Source organism: Sturnira hondurensis, unplaced genomic scaffold (genome assembly GCF_014824575.4).
Source record: "Sturnira hondurensis isolate 20B ecotype Veracruz unplaced genomic scaffold, ASM1482457v3 Scaffold0000780, whole genome shotgun sequence".
Lineage (NCBI taxonomy): Eukaryota > Metazoa > Chordata > Mammalia > Chiroptera > Phyllostomidae > Sturnira > Sturnira hondurensis.
In genome coordinates this window covers 10845821-10868880 of record NW_028073411.1, presented here as the reverse complement: position 1 = coordinate 10868880, position 23060 = coordinate 10845821, and the positions used below count along the sequence as shown (strand labels likewise).

Sequence of the window (23060 nt, the reverse complement as noted above, 5' to 3'; positions counted from 1 at the left end):
TCGGTGCCTTTTGACTTCTTCAGAGATTGCCCTGATAGCTCCCATCAAGTCTTCCCTCTACAGCGTATCTACAGATGGGCAGCAAATGCCCTCTTGCACTTAGTTGGTGTTCAATAAATCTGAAGTGACTTACGTCCAACGGAAGCCACGAGAACCCCAAATATTCTAGCTCATTCCAACAGTGGTTAGAACAGGTCAACACCGTTTGACACAGATCTGAGGTCTGTGGGCCCCATGTCCCCTCAGGTGGTTCCAATCAAAACTGGAACCTATTTTTCCTGCTTCGCGTCTTATTGCTTTTCCCAGTTGTATATGACCAGTTTATTAGCCCAGGCAGAGCAGTACTGGGTAATGACTGAATGGAATTAAAGAAAAGCACAGTTTATTGTGGTAACCTCAACTCAGAGTTTAAAATAATAAAGTAACAAAACAAAACAGAAAAGGCTCTGAACTCACCACACTGAAAACAAAGGAGGAGAAAAGGGGCTGGTGGATAAAAATGACTTAGGGGAAAACTCAACATTTGGCATTAATGAGGTAAAGTGTGAAGACTACTGGAGTTCTCTCACAGAGGAACTGTACTTTTCCTCCTTGAATAAAATGAGGGGTAACAGGAAAGCAAGTGAGAGAGAAAGGAGACTACTTACATGCATGGCTAGGATGCTTCTTGGGACCAGCTCTCGGTATTGTCTAATGGTAAAGTGCCATGTCTTTATTCTCATGAGGTCATCAAAGGTGAACTCCAAGATCAGTCTGCCTTCTGTACACACCTAGGAGTGACAAACAACACACTCATTTGTCGTGCACATTGGGAATGCCCGATTTCTTTAAACCACACGCCACCTACTCAATGTGGTCTCTCCGACTCTCCTTGGGTGGCTCTGGACCTTGACAAAATGGGACACAAGTGGCTTACCCATGGCATACGGAGAAAGGTACAAGCCCAAGAATCGGTGGGTTCAAAGGACAGTGCAGCTGCTTAGTATCTAGTTGTAACCGTGTTAGTTATGACTGGAACTGTGAGTGTTCGTTTCTTCACTTGTAAATACGCTCACAAACTCCATTCTTCAGCAAGATTGTGTCCAAAATGCACGGCACAGACTTTGGACTCCACAAAACGGCATCCTCCTACCAACTTCTTTTTTTCAGTTTCACGAATCTTAGACGATAGGAGCCTGCCCCCTCGTCCTAATTTTAGTTGCTCCCACTTTGGGAGAGCGTATCTAATTATTCACGCTGAAGTGTGACATACTGTAAGATCACCCAACCAGAGGTTCTCATTTCTGAGGAAAAATTCCAGAGGGCAATGCTTAACCCAAGGCAGTGGGTATCAGTTACTGACAAGCGGAAATTTGAACCTATTTAGAATACATTACTTAAATCACATCAGATTGGCAATGACAAATTCTGATGGCATAAAGGGCCAGCCTTTAGGGGTGGTGGCAAATTTATCTTTCTAAGAAAAATTATTAATAAAAAGGGACTTCTGAGGCTCCCTTCCTTGGTAGACGGATTAGTGATAGGGGAGCTTTTTATTTTTATTCATTTATTTTTTGATAGGGGAGCTTCTTTAGTCTTCTTCAGATCACATTTAGCATGGAGTTCCTATTTTATTTACCTTTATTTTCACTGTTAATGACTTTAAATGTGAGAAAATACTAGGCAGTCTCACACCACTGAGTCTAATAAGTCTATTTCAACTCTAAGGCCGGTGGAGGTGGTCACACACTGGTCCAGTTTAAATCATCACGACTCATTACTCACTCCATGCTGGCCTTAGAGATGCAGTCAGTACAAAAATAGTGGGTGGGGGCTTTGGTGTCAGAAATGACTGGGTTCGAATCCTGACTCTGCTTTTCATTCATGAATAAACTTTGGGACCATCAACTTCCCTAAGTTTCAGTGTCCACATTTATAAAATGAGAATAAAAATATCCTCAGGCAGGGCTGTTGGAAAAGTACATAAAAGGAAATTTTGTATGTAGATTTTCTAGCATTGCACCCACTGTGTAACAGGTTGTCAACAAATAAGCTCTCTGGAGATCAAAGAAATGCAACTGGAAAACACAGAACCCCAGGTGGGCAGAGCTATCTGAGATCTGGGAGTTTGGGAAAGGCACCTGGGGGGGGTCTCTGCTGGGGGGGCTTGGCCTCCACCTGGACTCTGAGATCCCTTCCCATCTTCGATGCAAGCAGGTCAGCTCCAGTTTTATTTGTTTTACTACCTTGGGCTTCTGACCAAAATTTTTCAAAGGAATATTTCCTATGGTAAAAAAGAAACAAACAAACAAACAAACAAAAAAACCCAAAACGTAACTTTGGAAATCATTGCACTATACTACTTGAAAGAAAAAACCATAATGATTAACTCAATAGGGATATGATCATTTCTGAAAACTATAGTCTCTGAAGATAATTGGCCATTTATAGCCTCCTTTTATGAAATATTAATACTTTCTCTCTGGGAATTTAATACAAAAAACCCCACCATATTGAGTTCCATTTATGTCCTAGGCACTGGGCGAGGTGCTTTTGGTCGAGTCTAATTTAAGGAAGCATTTTCTTTAAGCAAACTACAAACACCAGTGCAGGAGAATTAGTAACGTGTGGGCACAGGGTACTGCTCAAGAAAGATGCTGTCAGCGCCTGCCATTTTCACTTTATCAAAGGTCTCAGAAGCCCTGGAAGATAATTATTGATAATCTGGGTGAAGACCTCTAACTCAATTCCAATGAGCAGAATCTGTAGATAATTTCAGGCATGTGGGCACCTTGCCCCCAAACTCCCCAACTGAGTGGTCTTCAGAGCCCTATTTCTGACCTTAGCCATGACGTTGAGCACACCGACATGGGGAAGGTTCTAGTGTCCCCAAACTACTCCTCTGGAGCATCTCAGAATTGGAATTAATCTACCAAGATTTCCAAAGAGTTCCATGGAGATTAAGCCACACAATTTCCCCTGGGCTGTTAGCATGACAGAAGCCACCTGCAGTGAAGACTTTCACAAAAGGGAGGTGACCACAGCCAGCAAATGACAGGGAAATGCCTGGACAACAAGGATAGGAATATTTGGATGTTATATTCCTGTGTTGGTTTCTTTTAAGAGAGAGGATTATTGCCTGTTTAAATGAGTGTTACCCAGTTAAATATCATGTTTTCAAACAATCTAATCTATTTGTTTTGTGTTTGTGAACCACCAGCCCAGGGCAGATGGAGGCCCTGGTTTACTCCTACTGGACTAGAATGTCCTAATCCTTCCGATGAATTACTGGGTTGCAGCATCTGAAAAGTTGAGTGACATTGGGTCCTTTGTTTTCTACGAGACAGCCCACTGGTTGAGGACACTTCGGGCAGTCAAACTGTCATGGGGGCTACAAAAGAGAAATTTGTAGCTACCCTTGGGCTCCTCCTTTCTTAGCTAAAACCAAGGAGTCACCTTTGTCCAGGGCAGATTGTGTGCAAGAGCACAGTCCTTAGAATCGAATCCGAGTCGGCTGTGTTGGATGTTCTAAATGAAAGGATGGAGAATTGGTCACTGCTGGTCTTCCCTAAGTAATTTATACCTGCAGCCTCCTTCCGAGCCTCAGGAAGACTTTTTTCCACCCCTGCCTCCATTTTGGAAGTTAAAGGGAATAGAAGTCTGTGTGATTTTTTTTATTTGCAATAATAAACAAATGAAATATTCTCTCTCTCTCCATATATATATATATATATATATATATATATATATATATATATATGATATTTCTTGTTTGGAAATGGTAGAAAATGGGCATTCCTTATACAGGGGAATGAATTTTCACTCTTCAAAAAAATTCTCTGCATTCCTCTTAATCAATACAATTAATGTGGCTTTTATCTAAAGTTACCCCCCTTTTTTTGAAAAAGCTGCCTTTCACTTGGAACCCAAAATCAGAAGGGTCCCCAATTAAGAAAACATTTTCTGTTGTGCTGAATTCATGTTACCTTACTATGTGCTCTGACATTTTGTTTCTGTGGTAACCAAAATCAGCTGATTAGTTGGCATGGCAACAGAAAAGATGTAATCCCAGCAGACACACTCTAATCAATGCCCCCAGCACAGATGGTCTCGGGAGGATCAACAAGAAAGAGGCTGGCAGGCATTCCGACTGTCACGTGCTAGCCTGAGACTAGGCCAGGGACAAGAGAACTAAAAAAGAACATTTCTCAAACTATCTGGTAGCTTTTTAACCCTTTTCTTTCTCTGACTGATTGTGAAGCAATATGGACAATATAGTTACATATATAATACTATTCCCATAGAGCTTTTATGAAATAAAATGTGCTTTTTGGGTGTGTTTATTTAATTGGTTTGGTCTTTGTGCCTGTAATAGTATGCATAGAATAATGTTATATAATAATATAATTATAATTATTATTATTTATTATTATTATTAGTTACTACAGTACTAGCTTATTATAAAAGGATACAACTCAGGAACAGCCAGATGGAGGAGATGTACAGGGCAAGAGTATTGGAACGGGGTGAGGAGCTTCTGTGCCTCTTCAAGAGCTCCACTCTCCCCAGACCTCCCTGGATTCATCAATGGGGAAACACTACATAGTGCTTTTAGATTTAAGAGTTGCATAAAGCTCATCATATTTTACTTAGAGATACTGTATGAGTAAATGCACACAGACTCATATATGCATATATTAGAGTAGTGAGGTCACTGATGTTATAGTAACTTGGTTAGTCAAGATAAGGTCACAGATGCCTACAGCCTGGAGGACAACCTGGTAGGTGTGGGTAAGGCTGGAACGATGGGCTGACCGTCAAAGACAGGGTGAGTACTCAGACAGGAGACTGGTGGGTGCGCCTCCACGATGCCTGGATGCAGTGGTGGATCATTGCTTAGTAAATCACTGAGACCAGAAGAAAACACACCTGCGGGTACCGAAGTGATGAGGGCATCTGTTCATGGCTGTGATTACTGCTCTAGTTTGTAAAACCTGAATGTCACCCAACGTGCACTGGAGAGGGGGCTCATCTCAGCATCTGGCAGGGTTCACACCCTCAAATATAATTCGAGGGTCTCTGACTCTAAGACCTGTGATTGCTCCTCTGGCTCTTCAGCCTTCTCGTCAACCTGATTTGAAATTGAATACAGAAAAGAATGACTTCCTAATGTATGTTTTTAAACTCTAATTACATATTTATCCATAATCTATAATGTTCCCAGGATCAGGAAATTGCAAAATGTGTAGTGTACTCCCGAGGAATATTAAGTATTACTGTTGATTAGGACTGAGGCTGATTTTTGATTCACCAGTTGACCAAATTTTCATAAAAGCAACTCAGAACCACAGGCTCAAATGCTCTTTGGGGAATTAGAGTTTATTGATAGTCTAAATTAGAACAACGTGATACTGGGCCCCACGTAGCATGGTAAGTAATGCCATGTACTAATAGCCGGTTCCCCTTAAAAATAAAGCATCGACTTCCAAACTATTTTTCCTTGTGACACCGAAAGTTCATTAAACCCACTGTTTTACACTCAATAGCCTGATTATTTTCTTACTCGAAGATGAGCTATTTTTAATTAATATAAGAACAAAAGAAAAATCGGAAAGATTCTTTGGGTTGTATAATAGTCACAAGAGGAAAAAAAAGAACCCTTTCACATTTTCTAAAAATAAATGTGCATAATTAGCATCTGGACTAAGTCCACATAGCTAAGCTAGATTTCCCAGAGAAAAATATTTTTCATCACAGTGTGGACATGGTCGTTTCAAGACTTGGAGAGTTGCCGTGGAGGAGCCACATGGGTGATCTAAGGGCCTAGAGCTTGAGACCCAGAGAACTGAGTGCAGGAGAATGCACAGGTCTTCCGGTGCGTGCCTCGGGTGCCTGGGCAGCTCCTCTGCCATCTGGGAGGGGGACGTGCCCAAATAAGGACGAATGCACCAGCAAAAGCCCTAGTGTCTTCATTGAAATTTTTCTTAAAAAAGCACTTTATCAGTCCACCATGAGAATGATATTCTTTATGATTTAAAGCCAGTCCTGAACAGACAACACTGTATCTTCAAAGCAAGTGACTATTGTCATTAATACAAAAATTTTGGCCTGAGGAAGAAAGAAATTGAGGAAATATATGAAAAAAGGCTACCACAAGATACATTTTTCTATCAATGGCCACAGGTTTTATAAGAAGTTCCTTCAGTAGGGCAAAAGTTTTATGTAATTATCATAGATTTTTCCCCCTTAAAGCTTAAGGAATTTGTGTGTGTTCCTTGAATTACCTAAAAGTAACACTAGGCCTTGACAAAAGAATATAATGATAAAAATAATGAAGCAATAGAGAAAGGCTCTTTCTGCAGCCTCTGGCTTTATAACACTAGACATCCCTCTTTGCATCCATCTGATCCACAACATTATGTAAATGTTCTATGTCTCCAAAATGAAATGAGACACAGGCAAGTTCAATCGGCATCTCAGTGATCGTGCCTTTGCACATCACAGAGCTCTCCTCCCAGCCCCAGCTTCTGCACACTGTGGGAACTTCCTTGTCTCTGAATGGCAGCCTTCTTCTCTGCTCAGCTGTCAAAGACGAAGAAAGAGAAAATCCAACCCCTGCCCCACATGGAAAATGTCTATTGACAAAGTCGAGATGCCATACTATCAGTGGCATTTGGTGATGTGCTTTTGTGTTTTCTAATCTTTACCTTTGCTTTTTTTTTTTTTTACACCGTCGTGGCCAGCAAAGAGATTAAACTGCACCGACAAGAAAGACCAAAGAGTACTTTCAGTAGTAAATGCTTCATTTTTATTCCTTGGGCATATTGTACATAAGTTAAAAAACATGTCTTCAATTTTACAATTTGGGCTTTTGCGACTAACCCTGATAATTCAACTTCTCTCAGCTATATAGAGAGGATTGTCATTTGTGTTTTCAACTACAAGAGATAGCTGCTGTTGTTAATAGGAGGTCTGTCCGGAAAAAGTCCCGCCACTGTTAACATAACAAGAACAGTTTGTGTGACATCGATGTCACCTGGCAGCCAAGGCAAGTGGGCTGGAATGTGCACGTGTGAACAATAACAACTTCACTGTACTAGTCAGTGACCAGTGGGAGACACCATCGTGTGAGCATGCGCACGGTGTGGTCTTGCATTCAAAATGCCCGAGCAAGCAGAGCAATGGTCTGCACCAGATTTGGCATTCATGCAGCACATCTCGTGCAGCATCCTTGGTGGAACATCAAATCACCCAGATGACCCAGCCTCGCTCCAGCCCAGATTTGACCCCCTGTGACTTCTGGCTTTTCCTGACACTAAAGTCACCTTTGAAAGGGAAGAGATTTCAGACCATCCTTGAGATTCAGGAAAATACAATGGGGTAGCTGATGGTGACTGGGAGAACTGTGTGAGGCCCCACGGTGCCTACTTTGAAGGGGACTGAGGCCTCACAGTCCCGTGTACAATGTCTTTTGTATTTTGTATCTTCTTCAGTAAACATCTTTATTTTTCATATTGCATGGCTAGTTACCTTCTGGACAGATCTTGTATTACAAATTAATTTCACATTGAGTCTTAGTCAAAATGCAATGAACTGGTCTTCATTAAAATAAGCTTCTGTTTGCCAGATTTTGTGGTTAAATATTTGTTCTTACTAGTTTCCTCCTGGGGAGAAGACATAAAGGGATTGTCAGTTGTGTTCCAGAAAGGTCTTTGCCCAGAGGGAATACTCCATTCGTCAGTCATCTATGTATGGGAAGGATCATAGGTGTTCAATGTATGGAAGCTGGAGTTTTTCTCTTTTTTATTTTGGTTCTTTCAAAAGGCCTTGAATTCTGCCTCAAAGATTGATCTATTCCTCATCTTCCCCTCCCCCATGTCTCTCAGTCTCTCTCTCACAACCAGCTTGCTGCCTGACCAGTTACAGAACTTAGAATTTGGGGAAACCACCTTTAAACTCCAAATTCCTGAATTTCTTTTATATTTTTGTTCCTTAAAGATGACATTTGGTTAAATTGTGGTTAGTTGGATTTTCCCCCTGTCCTGTTGGTTCACATTGAATTTAGCTTTTAAATGGGTTTAATCTTAGTAACTAATGGCACTATGATGACAATTGTGACTCCAGATGGTCTTTGGCTAAACAGGAGCCTACCTCTGAATCAGACGATCCTCATCAGGAGAACCTTCTTTCAGCTGTGGAAGATCCTTTGTCTAAAAACCAACATTCCCCTTTAGCAACCTGAGTTTAATAGGCAGCCAAACTTGTCCTCCTCTTAATTTTGAGGCTCTGTCATGCTTGAAAATGCTCCATGTCACACGCATACAACCGAGACCAGTGTTTGCTATGAGTCTAGCCATGTCACCCAACAAAGACTCCCTCACAGTGCTGAGTGTCCAAGATGAGAGACATCAGCTCAGAATTGCAGAGGGAAGCTTTAATTATCCTGCTTAAATACACCCAGAGGAGAACAAGCCACGTTGCAGACGACCCCCTACCTTGGTAAACATGGGCTTCCCGTGCTGGGTGACCATGGCACACTGGTCGCAGTCCACCGTGATGGATGAGTTGTGGTAAGACTCTTTCGAGTGTTTGAGAATGTAGTACAGGTCAGTCACCCCTCCTTCAAACACAGTGCTGAAGTAGCGGGGGATGAGGGTCCTGCCGATAGCTGGGGGAGAAACACAGACAAACAGAAATTAATGAAAACATCCGCCTGGTCCCACGCATCTCACACCATCCCCAGACCTGCGACTAGATACAAGTCATCTTAAGAGATGGTACCAGGAGGCAAATTTCTCTTTATCAACAGCCATGACCCTTCTTGTAGTTAACAAATTTGTACAGTCATCTCTTTTGAGGGTTAGTATGTTTTTTTTTTTTAAAGAATGAAGACAAACACACTGACTATTTTGGATCTCCTATATGTTCTCTAAGTGAACATATTTTGAAAAAAATAAAACACATCCAACCCACTTGGATTTTTAAATAGATTGTTATCAGGCCAATTACTCAGTCACGCTTTAGTCCTATTAGTCACGATAATGTACATTTTTATGGTGTGGTCCTCTGCAAAGTGGGAACTATTTAGCCTTCTCTCGTTAGATCATCAGAATGAGCCCTAGAGCATAGGGGTCTGAGACCCGAAAAGGTTATTATGAAAAAACCCAAAAGGTTATTAGCAATGTTTCAAAGTCACATAACTTATGAATAGGAAATTGGGCTTTCTAACTCCAAATCTGCAAATACCCAAACACTCAGTCTTTCTAACACCATGTCTCGAACTACTTTAATGAATGGACGTCCTTACCACGTGAGCCATAGCTGCCTATACAAACAGAGCTATACCTCTGGGAATACTGCTTCTCCATCCTAGCTGCTTCTGCAGTTGGATAGGGTATCTTTCCAGAACAAAAGGCCCATTTGAAGAGAATTTGGTCCGAATTGGCCTCCTTTACGTCATGTGTCCTGTCCTGCCCCATTTCAGTTTGAGGGATTGATAAGTAGCTAGGTCTCTGATATGACGATGCTTGGAAATAGCTAACCAGCCCTTGCTTTTAGCAGAGATTTTTAAATCCTCTTACACTGAAAATCCCAACTCATAATATCAGGAATTTTGCCTGTGTGCAGGTTTTGAGGCGAAGTACTAAAGCACTCTCAAGAGATCCAAGGTTTTTAATAAATCTCTTACATTCACTATGTAGGGCCTTCTGAAAGACAAAAATAATATTTAAAATAAATAAATTGCCAAAGAGAGCTTTAGTAGGAAAGATCATGAAATCTTCACTTGAATGTTTTAAAATATTTAACTTCATTTAAAAAGAATCAGCTTTAATCTACTCCATATGGACCTACATCTCTTTTGTACATGGATTAGGAAAAAACAGCTATAAAGAAGAATACTGTGCCCAACAGTTTTCTGAAATAATCTCTAAAGAATCCTGACATGGATGACTAGTCTGTGAATAATTTACACAGTTGTTATTACTTCATATTTACTGCAGTTAAAATCAATCAACAAGAATGTTCTAAAGATTCCAGTATCTTTGGCAATTCCATCCTAAATAATCCTTAAACATAAATTTCCTAAATCCCGCCTCATCCTAATGGCACATGTTCATTCACTGAATATAAAATTTAAATGAGAGTCATTTGAGTCCATCATACCCTAAAATGTATGCTTATATTATTAAGAAAACTTTGTTAATGTGAAAAATCTTATTCTACCTTTCTAAACAGATAACATTAATTTAATGCATTTCAAATATTCTAGCTTTTCCACAAAAGAGCCGTAACAATTTGACATTTTGGGATCTGTTCTGTGGAGAATAAATAAAAACCATGCGAAGTAGATGTAGGGTGAAAATATTTCACGACTGTATCTAAGAAATCGTCACAGTAAAAAAGGTTACTGCAAATAAACACCACAGCACTGGGCACATTACAGTTCATCCCTCCTGAGTCCTGCACAATTTAATTCCTTTGCAGTAGTGTTTGCTACATAGTACCACCATTTTCCTTCATGGCGTAAGAGACATTGAGAAAAAGGTTGAGATTCCTTACTTAACCTTAGACCTAAATTTTTAGGTTTAATTAGCTCCTCAACTCTAGAAGATGTACGCATTATACGCATGGTAAGTATACTTAGAGGGAAAGGCAGCCAGCGTAGCTACAGGGGACACTTTCTAGCTCGCTAGGAAATGGTTGTTATGGAGACCCGAGGTTTTTTTTTCAGCCCTCCTCCTTTGTTGGAGCGACCCCACCATTTCCCCATGGTGCAGTTTGGACCATCACTCCCAAAGCTCCATCATCACTGCAGGGACTGCTCCTCTGGGGGCTCCAATGAACCACGACAACGGTCGCCATGCCCTAGTGTATGCGGCCTCCTCTCCACAAATATGGGTTGGGTCCTGGGACCTTTCTCAATCAGTAGAATGTGGCACAAGTGACCTTGTGTCAGTTTGCAGCGAAACCTTAAAAAAGACTAGAAGCTTCCACTTTGTGCTTGGGGCAGGTCAGTTACAATGCCCCAATTTCAGTCACGAAATCCAGTTGCTCAAAGACTGCCAGAGTGTGAGAAGCTCAACCCAGACGCGTGGAGCAACGACGGGAAGGAGAACTGCGTCTCCCAGCCAACGGCCCAGCTGAGCTCCCAGCCAACGGCCAGCACCAACTCGTTTATTACGCGAGTGAGGCCATTTCGGAAGTGAATCCTTGAGCTGCAACTGTGCTGCCTGAAGCTGATGTCACTTGGAGAGGAGATGAGCTGTCTCCCATGTGCTTTGCTCAAATTGCAGAATCATGAGTAAATAAAAGCAATGTTTGTATTTTAAGCCAACACATTTGGAGCATTTTTAACATATCAATAAATAACCATAGCTCCCTTTCAAGCCCCTAGGCTACAAAGATGGGCAAATTAGTATTTTTCCCCTGAAAGAAAGAGGACCATTTTGCCACTGAGGACACACAAATCATAGAAATACAGACACTTGTCTCCAGAGGGAAGCAGATCAGAGAGACAGAGGCTTTGTGGATTATTTGGGTCCTTATCTCAGCTGGGACTGAAGCCACCTTTAATTTTCAGTGGTCCCATTTTTTCAGATGTGCCTCCCTCCGACTTTGAAAATTAAGAAAAAATTTTGTTTGAGTGAGTTGTTATTAGCTTTCTGTTCTTTGCAATCAGAGGAATCCTGATTAATGCTGCCCCATTCCAGCATGGAGTGGGGCAGCGAACACGGAGGTAAAATGAAGTGACGAGAACGAGAATCTGCGGAGATATGAGTCTCCCTTCGTGTCCGAAACCAGAAAGGATCAAATGGTATGCCAGGAGCCGTGTGAGTTTCTCCTACCACTGTATCAAAGGACCAGAAACTAACTTACTCAAACTCTATTTATCCATTAACTACCTTACACAGTTCTGACAATCTGGCATGGGCCTTGCTGGCTAAAAGGTGTCATCCAGGCTGCCTTGCTTTCTAGAGGCTGCAGGGGAGAGTCGGTTTTCTTGCTGTTCACAGCATCCAGAGGCTGCCAGCGCACCTGGGCTGTGTCCTCTTCCTGCATCCTCACAGGCGGCAATGGGGATGGGAATCCCCATAGGACATCCCTCTCACTCCCTCCACTGCCCCTCTCTCTCATTTTAAGGAACTTTGTGATTACCTGGGACCCACCTAAATAATCCAGGATCATCTTCTGTCAGAAAGCCCTTAACCCAGTCTAGTCTCCAGAGCTCCTTTTGCTACTTAAAGTAACATATTCACAGGTACCACAGATTAGCACTGGGCATCCCTGGGGCGTGGGGAGGAAAACTGTTCTGCCTTCCATGGAGAATATGTCTGCTAAAGAGCTTCTGTTTTGCAAGGGAGAACAGTAAAAATCACACACACACACACACACACACACAGATCAACATACGGATAACATTCAGTGAATGGGACAACCAGAAAAAAAGTCACATGCGCTCGAGGAAGTCACTCTGCAGCTCATTCACTGATTCCTCCCATGACCATTCCCGGAGCTCAGAGTAGAGCAAAGTACCACAGCAGGTGCTGGGCCCACAAAGGCAGGTTTTTGCCCCTACCTCTCAGATGCATTTCCAACAAGAGAGTTAACCAGTATCTAAGCAGCTACACCACAGAGTGATAATAAAGTTAGAAGACAAATTTGTGATTTTGAACTCTTTGCCAGTTTCTTCTGACTCATGAATTCAATATACTGCTGTATTCTTTTTGAAGCACTGAGATTAAAATAGCCTTTTAATTTTGTAAAATCATGTAAGCGCACTGCACAGCCTAATGTAAACGACTTTAAAATCGGCAAACATTCCAGATTTAGCTCTGGTGATCCCCTAAAACTCACTAAGTCCGAATCCATTTAAGTTTTATATTGTCACATTCATATGCTAGACTTCCACGTTGCATTAATACTTGCATTAATACAAGGATTAATACTTTAATCCTTGGAATTAAAATTAATTTAAATATTGATATACATAAATCTTCACTGTGTCCCATGCAGAGAATTACATCGTATGAATATCCCTGAAGAGATGAAAACTAGAGCAGATTAAAGCAGAGATTCTACCTTTCAAACACATTCAGGGCAAAGCTCCACAAGCTGGAAGGGGAAGTCAGGTGGGGAAGACAGCCCAGAAAAACTTTCTGTAATGTTAGGTGAGTAGAATGTAGTCTGCATGACTTATCTATGTATTTATGAAAGAGAAAAGGAAATCACAGATTAAATTATTCAGACACCTGAAATGTGTATAAAGAATCTCTAAATAATACCGTACTTGGAGGTGAACATTAGCCCATAAGTAGCTAAAAATTTGTCTGTAGCTAATTTGGATATTGAGCTCTAAGCTCTAGCTCCTTGGGAAGGTTTTCATTTTTCTGATTTGATCCAAAGTACTAACCTCTACTCTGCAAAGATTTTGCTGTTGGAGTCAGCAGGCTAATGGTGCCATGGAGGCGAGGTCTCGCTTCCATCTTTCCTTGCAGGTGTTACTTGTGGATGTTTGGATATGTATACCATACTTATACATATTAGCTGATTTTCCCCAGTAGAAAATAGATGGTACACATTAGGAACTCTTAATCATTGAGGAAATATAAGTGACTGTGCATCTGTCTTTTAAGGTATTTCACCTCACTTCATCTTTATTCATCTCTAGGTAATTAAGAAATGCTTTTCTTGAATTCTTAAGAATATTTACAGGTAATTCACATGACAGAAATTACAAGTTGAAAATAATCATATGGGGAAATATTCATACCAGTAAGCAAAGTATAAATTAAAACAATAAAAATATTAAAACATAAAGCAGGTGAGGTTGTGGTGAAACAGGCATACTCAAATAATTCCAGGGAAATCAATGTAGCAATTATGCCTGAACTTGAGAATCTGTATGTTTTTTCTGATAGTTTATTCAGTGTGACTCTAATATCTTTGCACAGGCTTTTGCCAAATTGTGATTTTAATGTCCAGATCACAAGTGCCTTGAAGTCTTTCAAGTCCTGATGCTAAGACTTTTTAACTTGCATTTATCCATTATATACTACTGTTCTAAATGCTTATGCTTTCTATATTTCAAAGACAATTCGCTTCAAAAAAATGAAAGAGGTTGAGAACTGTGATTAAAATGGAGAAAAACAGGAAGGTTCACAACTAACAATGTATTAATACCACTTAACATGTGGCAATTACTTAACTAATGAGTTTCTTCTTCGTTGAAGAGAAAATCATGACCACACATTTGTGTTTTTAATTTGGTGAGGTTACTTATAATAAAATAATTGACTAATATGATTTAAAATACTGTGTATAAACATACTTATGGATAAATTGGTTGTCTGAATCTCAGTAGTTTTATGTAGCTGTTCTAATGCTGCAGGACCTCAGAAATCCAAATGGAAATTCTACCACTGAGGTAGTTAATAAACACAAAGATTCATTAAACTTTAGACTTATCAGTATTCAGAAACCAATGAATGCATTACACCAACATGTAAATGGTGATGCACCTAGGAGTGAAATAAACATTATCAATGATTTCATTTATGGTGAACAATCCTCATAATTAGCCTCAACAGTGGAAATGAAATGTGCTCAAACTTTGATGGGGGTGATAAGGGCCCAAGACAGATCCCTTTGTCTTGGTGAAGGCAGAACAACTCAAACTAACTTATACTTTCATAAATTGGTATCATTTTTAATCTAAACTACCTTTTCTTTTTTTCTCAACCAAAGAAATTTGACTTAAACAGTCACCTCTCTTGCCATGTCAAAGATTCATTCACTGAATCTTTGTTTAGTAAGTATCTGGGCCTGACATTGCTCTGGTTGCTGGAGGTAAATAGCAGACAAGTGGAGACAGGATAACCACAGAGACAAGGGAGTCCAGGCCGCTTTAGACGGGCAGGTGTGGAAGGCTGTAGTAAGGAGGTGACTACTGAGCTCATTTCTGACTGAATGGGGCCGTGTCAAGATCCAAGGAGAAGTGGTCCAAACCCAGGGAAAAGCAGGGGCAAAGGCCCCAAGACAGGAATGACTTTGAACCGAATGAGCTTGGTATGTCCCAGAAAGCAAGGCAGCGTGGCAAGAGCACAGTCACAGAGCACGGAGGCAGATGAACTCAGAGAAAGAGAAAGAACAGATTACATGGTGCTTCCTAGTTCATGGCAAAGCACTTGCCTTTCATTCCTAGTGCAGTGAAAGGGCAGTGAAGGTTGAGCCAATGATGGGATCTGATGAACCTCCTCTAGTCTCCTTAAATGTGGTATCCATCTGCCAACAGGGTCCGCAAAACCCACAAAAGTTTCTGATCCTCCCAGAAATCTGTGAGGCATTTTTTTCTTCATTGTCTACCTACCAAACTTTATTAACTTGGCCGAGACTTCAGCCATACAACTTGCACTAGGTGCTGGAGGAAAAACAATGACCAAGGCAGACCCTATCCAGAGCCTAGGGGGCTTCCAGCCAAGCAAGTCTTAGAGCTATGAATTCATGCATTCAGGACGAGCGAGATGTGTGCCACGGTTCCATCTGTTTATCCACTGCCTGAAACGATCAGGACCCGATACAAATTTGCTGGGTGAGTCCATGCCATCCACGAGCGGATTCACAGTTCCAAGTTGTAGGAACTGACATGCAAGCCTGTCTTATTTCATCTTGTTCAACCAGGATTTTGGCACATTCAGATAATTTTGGATCCTAACTCTGTCAGCCATCCCGCAGGCTATTTTCATGGTGGGCGAAATTTCCTTTTCCCTTTGTCCAAGGTACTGACAGTTACATTGAGCAGGAGAGTCCACAGCCATGGCTGGATTCTAGCCGCACATCAGAATCCTGTGGGCACGAAACTGAAGACCTTTACTGACTTCCAGAATAACTCCATACTCTAATAGCTGATGCCTCCTGGATGGAGTGCAGGATCCATGGGGAGAGAGTGAGATGTCACAGAAAGGCCCAAGCGAAAGGATGCACGGACAATTGGGCACAGGTGACCGGGGCAAAGAGATGTCCAGCTGAGGGGCAGCATGTCTCTGGGAGCACAGTGCAGGTCTCAGGACTTAGGTTGCTGTCTTGACCGCATCTTACATCTTTGTACCTTGGAGGAACGTGTCTGGAAGAACTGTTCCATTATGCTGAGCTTTCTCGGTCTCTCTTTATGATGGTACAATATTTTTGTTGTTGTTGTTGTTTTCCTAATCTTATAACGTAGTTCATATCTGGTAGGTTTATTTCTGCCTTCTGTAACTTTATTTCTACATTTTCATAGCTATTATATTTATTCTTCAGGATGAGCCTTAAGATAATATTTTCAAATTCCAAAAAAATGGGAGAAGATTGATTTAAATTAAATTGAATTTATTAAGAAAGAGTTGACATCTTTAAGATGTTAAAAATCTTCCCATTAAATACTATGAAATGTTTGTCCATATGTTTAAGTCTTTATTTCTATGTAAAAAAAAATGGACAGTTTTTAAATACATAGATACCTAAAATTTCAGGTTAAGATAATTCTTGCATACTTCAGTTATGCTGAATTGTTAATATATTTTTAATTTATTTCTAGTTGGAGCCCAGACACTTAATTAGTGTCTTTATTAATTTTAATAGTTTTTAGAATTATTAAAGTTTTCTAGATAAAGAAACCTATCATTCCCAAATATTGATAATCTTTTTCTTCTTCCCAATATATTTACATCATTAATTTCTCATCTTACTGCAATGGTCACAACAGAACTTTCAGAAAAATAAGATTAAATAATGAGGAAAGTTATAGACTTCTTTCCCTAATTTTTCTTTTTTAGAAAATGCCTCCAAGATTAAGGAAACACTATATGTTGATTTGACATCTTATTTATCATGGAGAGAAAAACAAATCACTTTTCCAATCTTTGTTTTTATAATTTTTTTCTCTTTTTATCCTAATGGAAGTTTAATTTGATCAAATGCCTTTTCAGTAACCATTGATGGTCTAATTTTCTTTAGAAAGCACCCTATTAACATATTTTCAATTGTTGAACAATTTGTGTACTCAGTATAAACCTTAGTCCCCCTTGTGCACACACACACACATTTTTGTGTAAATTCAATGTACAAATTCACCCCTTTAACAATATCCATGAAGGCAGTGTTCCATATGGTCTGTATGAGGCTCTGTCCCAGGTACTAAACTAGGTTGATGGAGCCGGAGAAGGCCGCACGTGTAGTCCAGTGATTCCCAAAACATTTTGTGATCCCAGTGGGCTTCTGGAGATCTCAAAACACACCTTCACCTAGTTCTAGACATATTTTTAAGAATTAGTAAAAAGAACAGGTTGAGCATGTTTCTCCAATTCTAATAGGAATGATCTCAGCTCATGGGAATACTGATAAGCTCCTGGCTAGTGACGATGAACAGCACTTAACATATGTAGAAACAGTACAGCACAAAGTACTAACAGTTACTGATAGATGTATTAGGTGTCCCATGGTTCTGTTCCTCACCCTCATTCTACAGGAGCAGAATCTGATGGCCAGAGAAGTGCAGTGCACAGGTACTTGGAGCCATGGTGGAATAACACCGACCATATTTTTGTTGTTGTTGCTGGTTTTAATCAACTATCACTGGTTTATTTCTATGCCCAAATTCAATTTTTATTCATTTTTAAATTATTTAAGTAATATATGTGCAAAAAAGGGCTATATTACCATCCCAGAGGCTCACTCCCCATCCCCTAGATCTGATTCCTCATTCTGGGTGTGGAATAGACCTCCCTTCCTCAACAGCCTTTCAGCTGGGGGCTGCCTTGCAGTGGAGTGGCAGCAACACCCAGGGCACATTTCCATCGCTTTTCTATTTCCCAACCAGGCAGACCTCTGACAGCCAGTACTGAAGACCCAGCAGCTGATGCCACACACAGCCTGGCCCCCAGTGCATGGAGATGGGAGGAGCCTGAGTCTGCATTACGACCAGGAGAAGAGCTGCCAAGTGTCGGGAAAACCCATTGGGACTTTGGGGCGAAATATACCTTTCCATTGTGTCAAGGCACTGAAATGTTTATTTAAGGCCCAGTCTATTTGTTTAAGCAGCTAGGGTTAACTAAAACAATCACTCACAGGCCCAGAGTTCTCTTGACCGCTGTGTACCCACCAAAGGCAGTACCTTTGCCCCTTCCTAAGTCATCTTTGTTATGGGTACGTTATATAGCAGTCTGGAGTCTTAAATTATATAAATTATATATTTATCTCCATAGGTATGACCCAGAGCAAAGACATGCCATTTTGGGTGCGTGCCTTTTGTTTTGTTTTGCATCAAAATGATCGTGCTAACTGTATCTTTATGGAACTCGTCTTTTTTTTTCATTCAAAAATACGTTTTTGAGCACTCAGGCTAATTCACTTCTTGTAACCCCTACACTGTATTCCAGAATATGGCTGGTTCACACATTATTTAGACATTCCCACATTGCGGGATTATAGATTCTTTTTCAATTTTTCCTACCAAGGTAGACATTGAAAAAGGAAAAAAATATATATATATTTCATTTAACTAGGTACAAGTAATCAAACTCTTCAAAGTGCTGTGACCAGTTGACTGTCTCATCACATGGACAGAACGTGTCTTACCCACACCACTACCGGCACCGGATGCGGTCAACACCTGCATTACCACCACGTGGATCATGTGGACGCACGGCGTGCCCCTCACAAAGAGGCAGCCCTCAGGGAGTCAAAGCTTTATCTGCCAACACATTATGAAATTAAGTAATCAATCACAGATATCTTGCTCATGTGGTTACTCCTCCAAGTCAGTCATTCGCATTGGATGTCTTTAGATAGTGTGCAGTTTTCTGGGATATTTTCTCTACCTCCTAATCCATTCATTGAGCAAAAGGAAGAAAAAAATGGCCTTCTCCAAACTAGAGAAATAAGAAAATCCTGTTCTTTGATTTTTCCAAGGTGCCAAACTTAAGGACCCTCATGAAATTATTTCCATGTGATTTATTGGGGCTTCTCAAACTTAAAGCCATGGGAACCCCACAAGTCATTCAATTTTCTGTTTTAATCTGAGCACAACTCAACTGCATTAGAGAAATGTCACCAGAGAAGCAGAAATATGTATGTGATTTCAAACTTGATGGAAACCAGGGCTCAGCACCCTTTGCCATGCCAAGAGGGGTGAATGAGCTGCTGCCCCCTCTGCAGAGAGAGGCAGGCTTGGGGTAGACATGAGGCCCCCACCCCAGGACGTTCCCTCTGAGGTGCTAAGTGGCCACTGCAATAGGAGCTAATGAAACCTGACCCCTTAAGGTGGATTTTGAAGTCCAAGGAAAGGTTTTCAGAATTAAAATAATAAACTGGCTGGCTTGCCACCTTTCTCTCATCTCAATTTCAACCTCACCTGCATGCACGAAGCTCCTCCAAACCTTTGCTCACACAGCACCGCCGCCCAGGTTGTTCTGGTCCCACCTCCCAGACTTCACCCTCAGTCTCAGGCACCCTCAGATCTCAGCTCCAGCATCCCACCCCCTCCGCTGAGTACCTCACTTTTCCTCCACATTTTCCACTTCTTTCCTCTATATGCAAAGTGATTATAAATGTGGGTGTCACCGCGGAAGATCCAGATGCAGAGACTGGCCATGCCATTTACTTGCTTGGTGACCTGGGTTTATGCTCTTTAAATCCCAGTTTCTTCATCTGCCAAATGGGCATGGAACAGTCATGAATTCGATGGGCAGTGACAAGTATGAATAAAATCATGCCTGTAGCCCGGCTCTGCTAAGCACTTAATGCACATCATTACTCCCATATCACTCTGCACATGCACAGACTAAGCGACTTGCCCCAATGTATTGTAATCGTCAATTTTATTGTCTTTCCTTCAGTAACTGTCATTCCCTGAAGGCAGAGAACATTTCTCCATCATTTCAGTATCACAGCACATTCGCAGTGTAAATAGCTACTTAAGCGATGTTTTGCAAATGGATGAATGCGGACTTGGCATGTCTGTGCAGACGGCCTGCCAACCTCCAGCTGGCGATGTGCGCACGCGGGTTTCTACCGCCGAGGCGAAGCCACTTCTGCAGCTTGGGGCTGGGGAACCCAAACCACGCGAAGAAGAACATAAGCTTTCCGGGGCCCCATCTCTGGCATTTTTATGTCTGAACGTTCTAGTTCAGATCACTGAGGACTAGAGATGAATCATTTTGATAGTTTCATCTCAGGATTAAAGTCACTTTCGAGTTTTCCGAGTAAGAAAAGCATCCTGTCCAAGACTACTTAGTTTGAAGAAGGGCTTCTCCCTTACCGTATCTGTGTGCACAATTCGTAAACTCCCCAACTCCATGAAGGAAAGTATACTTCTCTGAAGAAGATTGAAGAAAAGAGAGAGAGACTGTTGTGTGCCAAGCCGGCATTCCAGATGCTCTCTATGGGGAAGTAAAACTTCTCAGAAATGAGAAATACGAAAAGGGGGTCAGCCTCCCGTTCCGCAGTAGTCCACGGGGGGCTGAGCTTCTGACCCTTAGACTGTGTCTACAGGAAAAGGAACAAGGGTTCTGACGGTGAATTAAACATTACATAGGCTCTTCGACAGCATGACTTAATAGCCCAACTGCACCCACACTGTCTGATAAAAATGTGTGGGTACCAGTTGGTGGAATCTGTCATTCTCTGTGCAGATTTTCAGAAAGCCCTGAGGGGTTTGCTCAGAGTAGGCAGTCCCTGGGCCTTCTGTGGCTTCTGGAGTGAGTCTGATTGGCGTGGGCTGGTAGCTGGTTACCGGTGCTTGCCCAAACCTGCTACCACTTCTTGCGGGTTGAATGACATAAACACCCCCTCACTTGTCACTGCTATCTGACTGTCCCTTCCTGAAGCTGTCCTCTCTCCTTTCAGTGAGGGGACCGTTGTTCCATTCCCCGAAATGACATGACACCCTGGCCTCTGTCTGGACTTGTCTGCAGGAGGGGAGATGGCCCTCTTATTGGGAGACAGAGAGCACCAGGCATCCCCTGGATCACATGAACCTGGAGCAAGGTCACTGCATCTGGACCTTGCTCGGGCCTCTCTCTGGTGTCCTTCTTTATCCTCTGTCCCTATTAGGAAGTGATAAGAAGGTCCAGAGACCTCCCTGGCCTTGCTCCTCCTAGGCCTCACCAGGCTTGACCTCCTCCCACAAGTGGGTCATGGGTTCAAGAGCAGGGACCTGGGAGCCACCCTGCCTGGGCTTGAGCCCAAGCTCTGTTCCATAGCAGCTGTGTGACTTTGGGCATGTTACTTAATCATTCTTGCCTCAGGTTTTCATCCATCAGATGAAGATGAGAACAGCGCCAGCCTCCCAGGAGTGCCCCTCAGAGCACCTAAAATCCCCCATGGAATGACCCAACCTCTGGCTGAACTCTACCCCTACCCCTAATTAACTAATTTTTCTTCATAAGGTTCATCACTACTCATCTTATGTCATAGCTGAATATTGTATCTGCTCCCCCAGAAGAATACAAGCTCCAAGAAAGGAGGAAATGTCTGTCTGCTCTCGGCCATGTTCCCAGCAGCAAGAGCAACATGGAGCACGCAGTAGGCGCTTCACACTGAATGGTTACCGAGTGGCTAAGCTTTGCACTGGTGCACATCAGGACACTGAACATAGTTATTCTATTATTTTATGACCATTATTATTAGCTTGCCATAATGATTAAACAGTATAGGAAATACTTGGATATTGAGTGTGTGCTCAATGTATAGTGAATAAAAGCTAGAAAAGGGGAAATAAATAAATAAAGGAAAGGAGAGAGGAAGAAAGGAAGGGAGGGAGGGAGGAAGGAAGGGAGGGAGGAAGGGAGGAGGAAAAAAGAAAAAAGAAAAAAGAAAAAAGGTGGGAGGGGAATGGAGGACACCTGGAAGGAAGGGGGGAAAGCAGGCATATTTGCAACAGAGGTGCTGAGAATATAATCAATGTAACATTTGGGGAGGCAGTGAAGGAAAAGGGTGACCAGTGCTAGGTATTGCATGTTTTAAAATTTCTTGCGCTGCACGAGTTGAAAATCAGTGTGCTAGGTGGTCAGAGAAGAACCAGCTTGTTGTGGAGCAAGAGACACAGGCTGTGCAATCAGACAAATAGGGCCTCTTCTGCTGAGGCAGAGCGCCCAAGTGTAGGACACTGCACAGGAACCGGTTCCCTTGTATCTGCACCGCACCCTCCCCTGGCCATATGAAGCATTATGTAACTTGCATTATTATGTACCTAGGTGGCTGGCCATTGCTACTTACATGAGGATAATATTACATTTTTCCCCAGATGACCTTGAGGATGCACGGAAAAAGAAAAAGCACAGTGCGTGACTAGCCAAGCTCTGAGGACATGAGAGAGTCTACCACCTCTCTGAGCTGGGGATGCAAAGCTGGGGCCTCGCACACAGCAAGCCCTCGATCGCTGCTTGGTGCAGGGGGGAGCAAAGGTGGAAACACAGACACCACGTCAGGATCATACAAACCACGTGTACATTCCACTGCCTATAGGAGAAACAAGAGAACTGGAGTTGTATTCAGAGGAACTTGCAAAATGGCCGCCGCACAGGGCTCGGACGCAGAGCATGTCCTGTGTCCCCACATCATGCCACGCTTCTTCCCTCTGTAGCAAGCCGGGGACTAACTTGTGCAGTTGCCAACTTGTCTGCAGTTCCAAGAATTAAAATCAGTGGGGCAGGGTAATCTAGGTACGTTTCTCCTGGTCTGTTATTATTTTCTCAAATCTTTGAAAACTCCACATATCCTTTTTATAGATTGCATTTGAATGACAGCGGCTATGTAACCTGTTACTTTAATAACATCTCTTCAGAATTCTTTCTCCCTCTACTCCTTCCTTCCCCCTCCTCCTCCTCCTTCATCTCCTACTCTCTCCCTCTCTCTCTCCTGAGGCCTTTGTTACCAGAGTTTCAGCCCCTTCTCAGAGGAAACATTTTAGCAGCAAGGGTTTATGGCTACCGTAAAGAAGAAAGTTTGAAAGGCAAAGCCAGAGACATGATCCCCGGCTTTATAACGAACTCCTGTCAAAACATAACAAACCACGGCCAGACAAGAGCTGCAGTGACAGGATGCAA

General features: G+C 42.0%; 1 protein-coding gene across 11 annotated transcripts in view; it reads right to left on the bottom strand.

Moving 5' to 3' along the window:
- The window catches only part of LDB2 (LIM domain binding 2), a 337216-nt gene that overhangs the window by 60649 nt on the left and 253507 nt on the right, over nucleotides 1-23060 (bottom strand). For all 11 annotated transcript variants that reach the window (XM_037045475.1, XM_037045457.1, XM_037045442.1 and 8 more), the window contains exons 3-4: nucleotides 8475-8647; nucleotides 648-770 (exon numbers count right to left, since the gene is read on the bottom strand). In XM_037045475.1, coding sequence (XP_036901370.1) covers nucleotides 648-770; nucleotides 8475-8647 — 296 coding nt within the window. The remainder of the gene's footprint in view (nucleotides 1-647; nucleotides 771-8474; nucleotides 8648-23060) is intronic.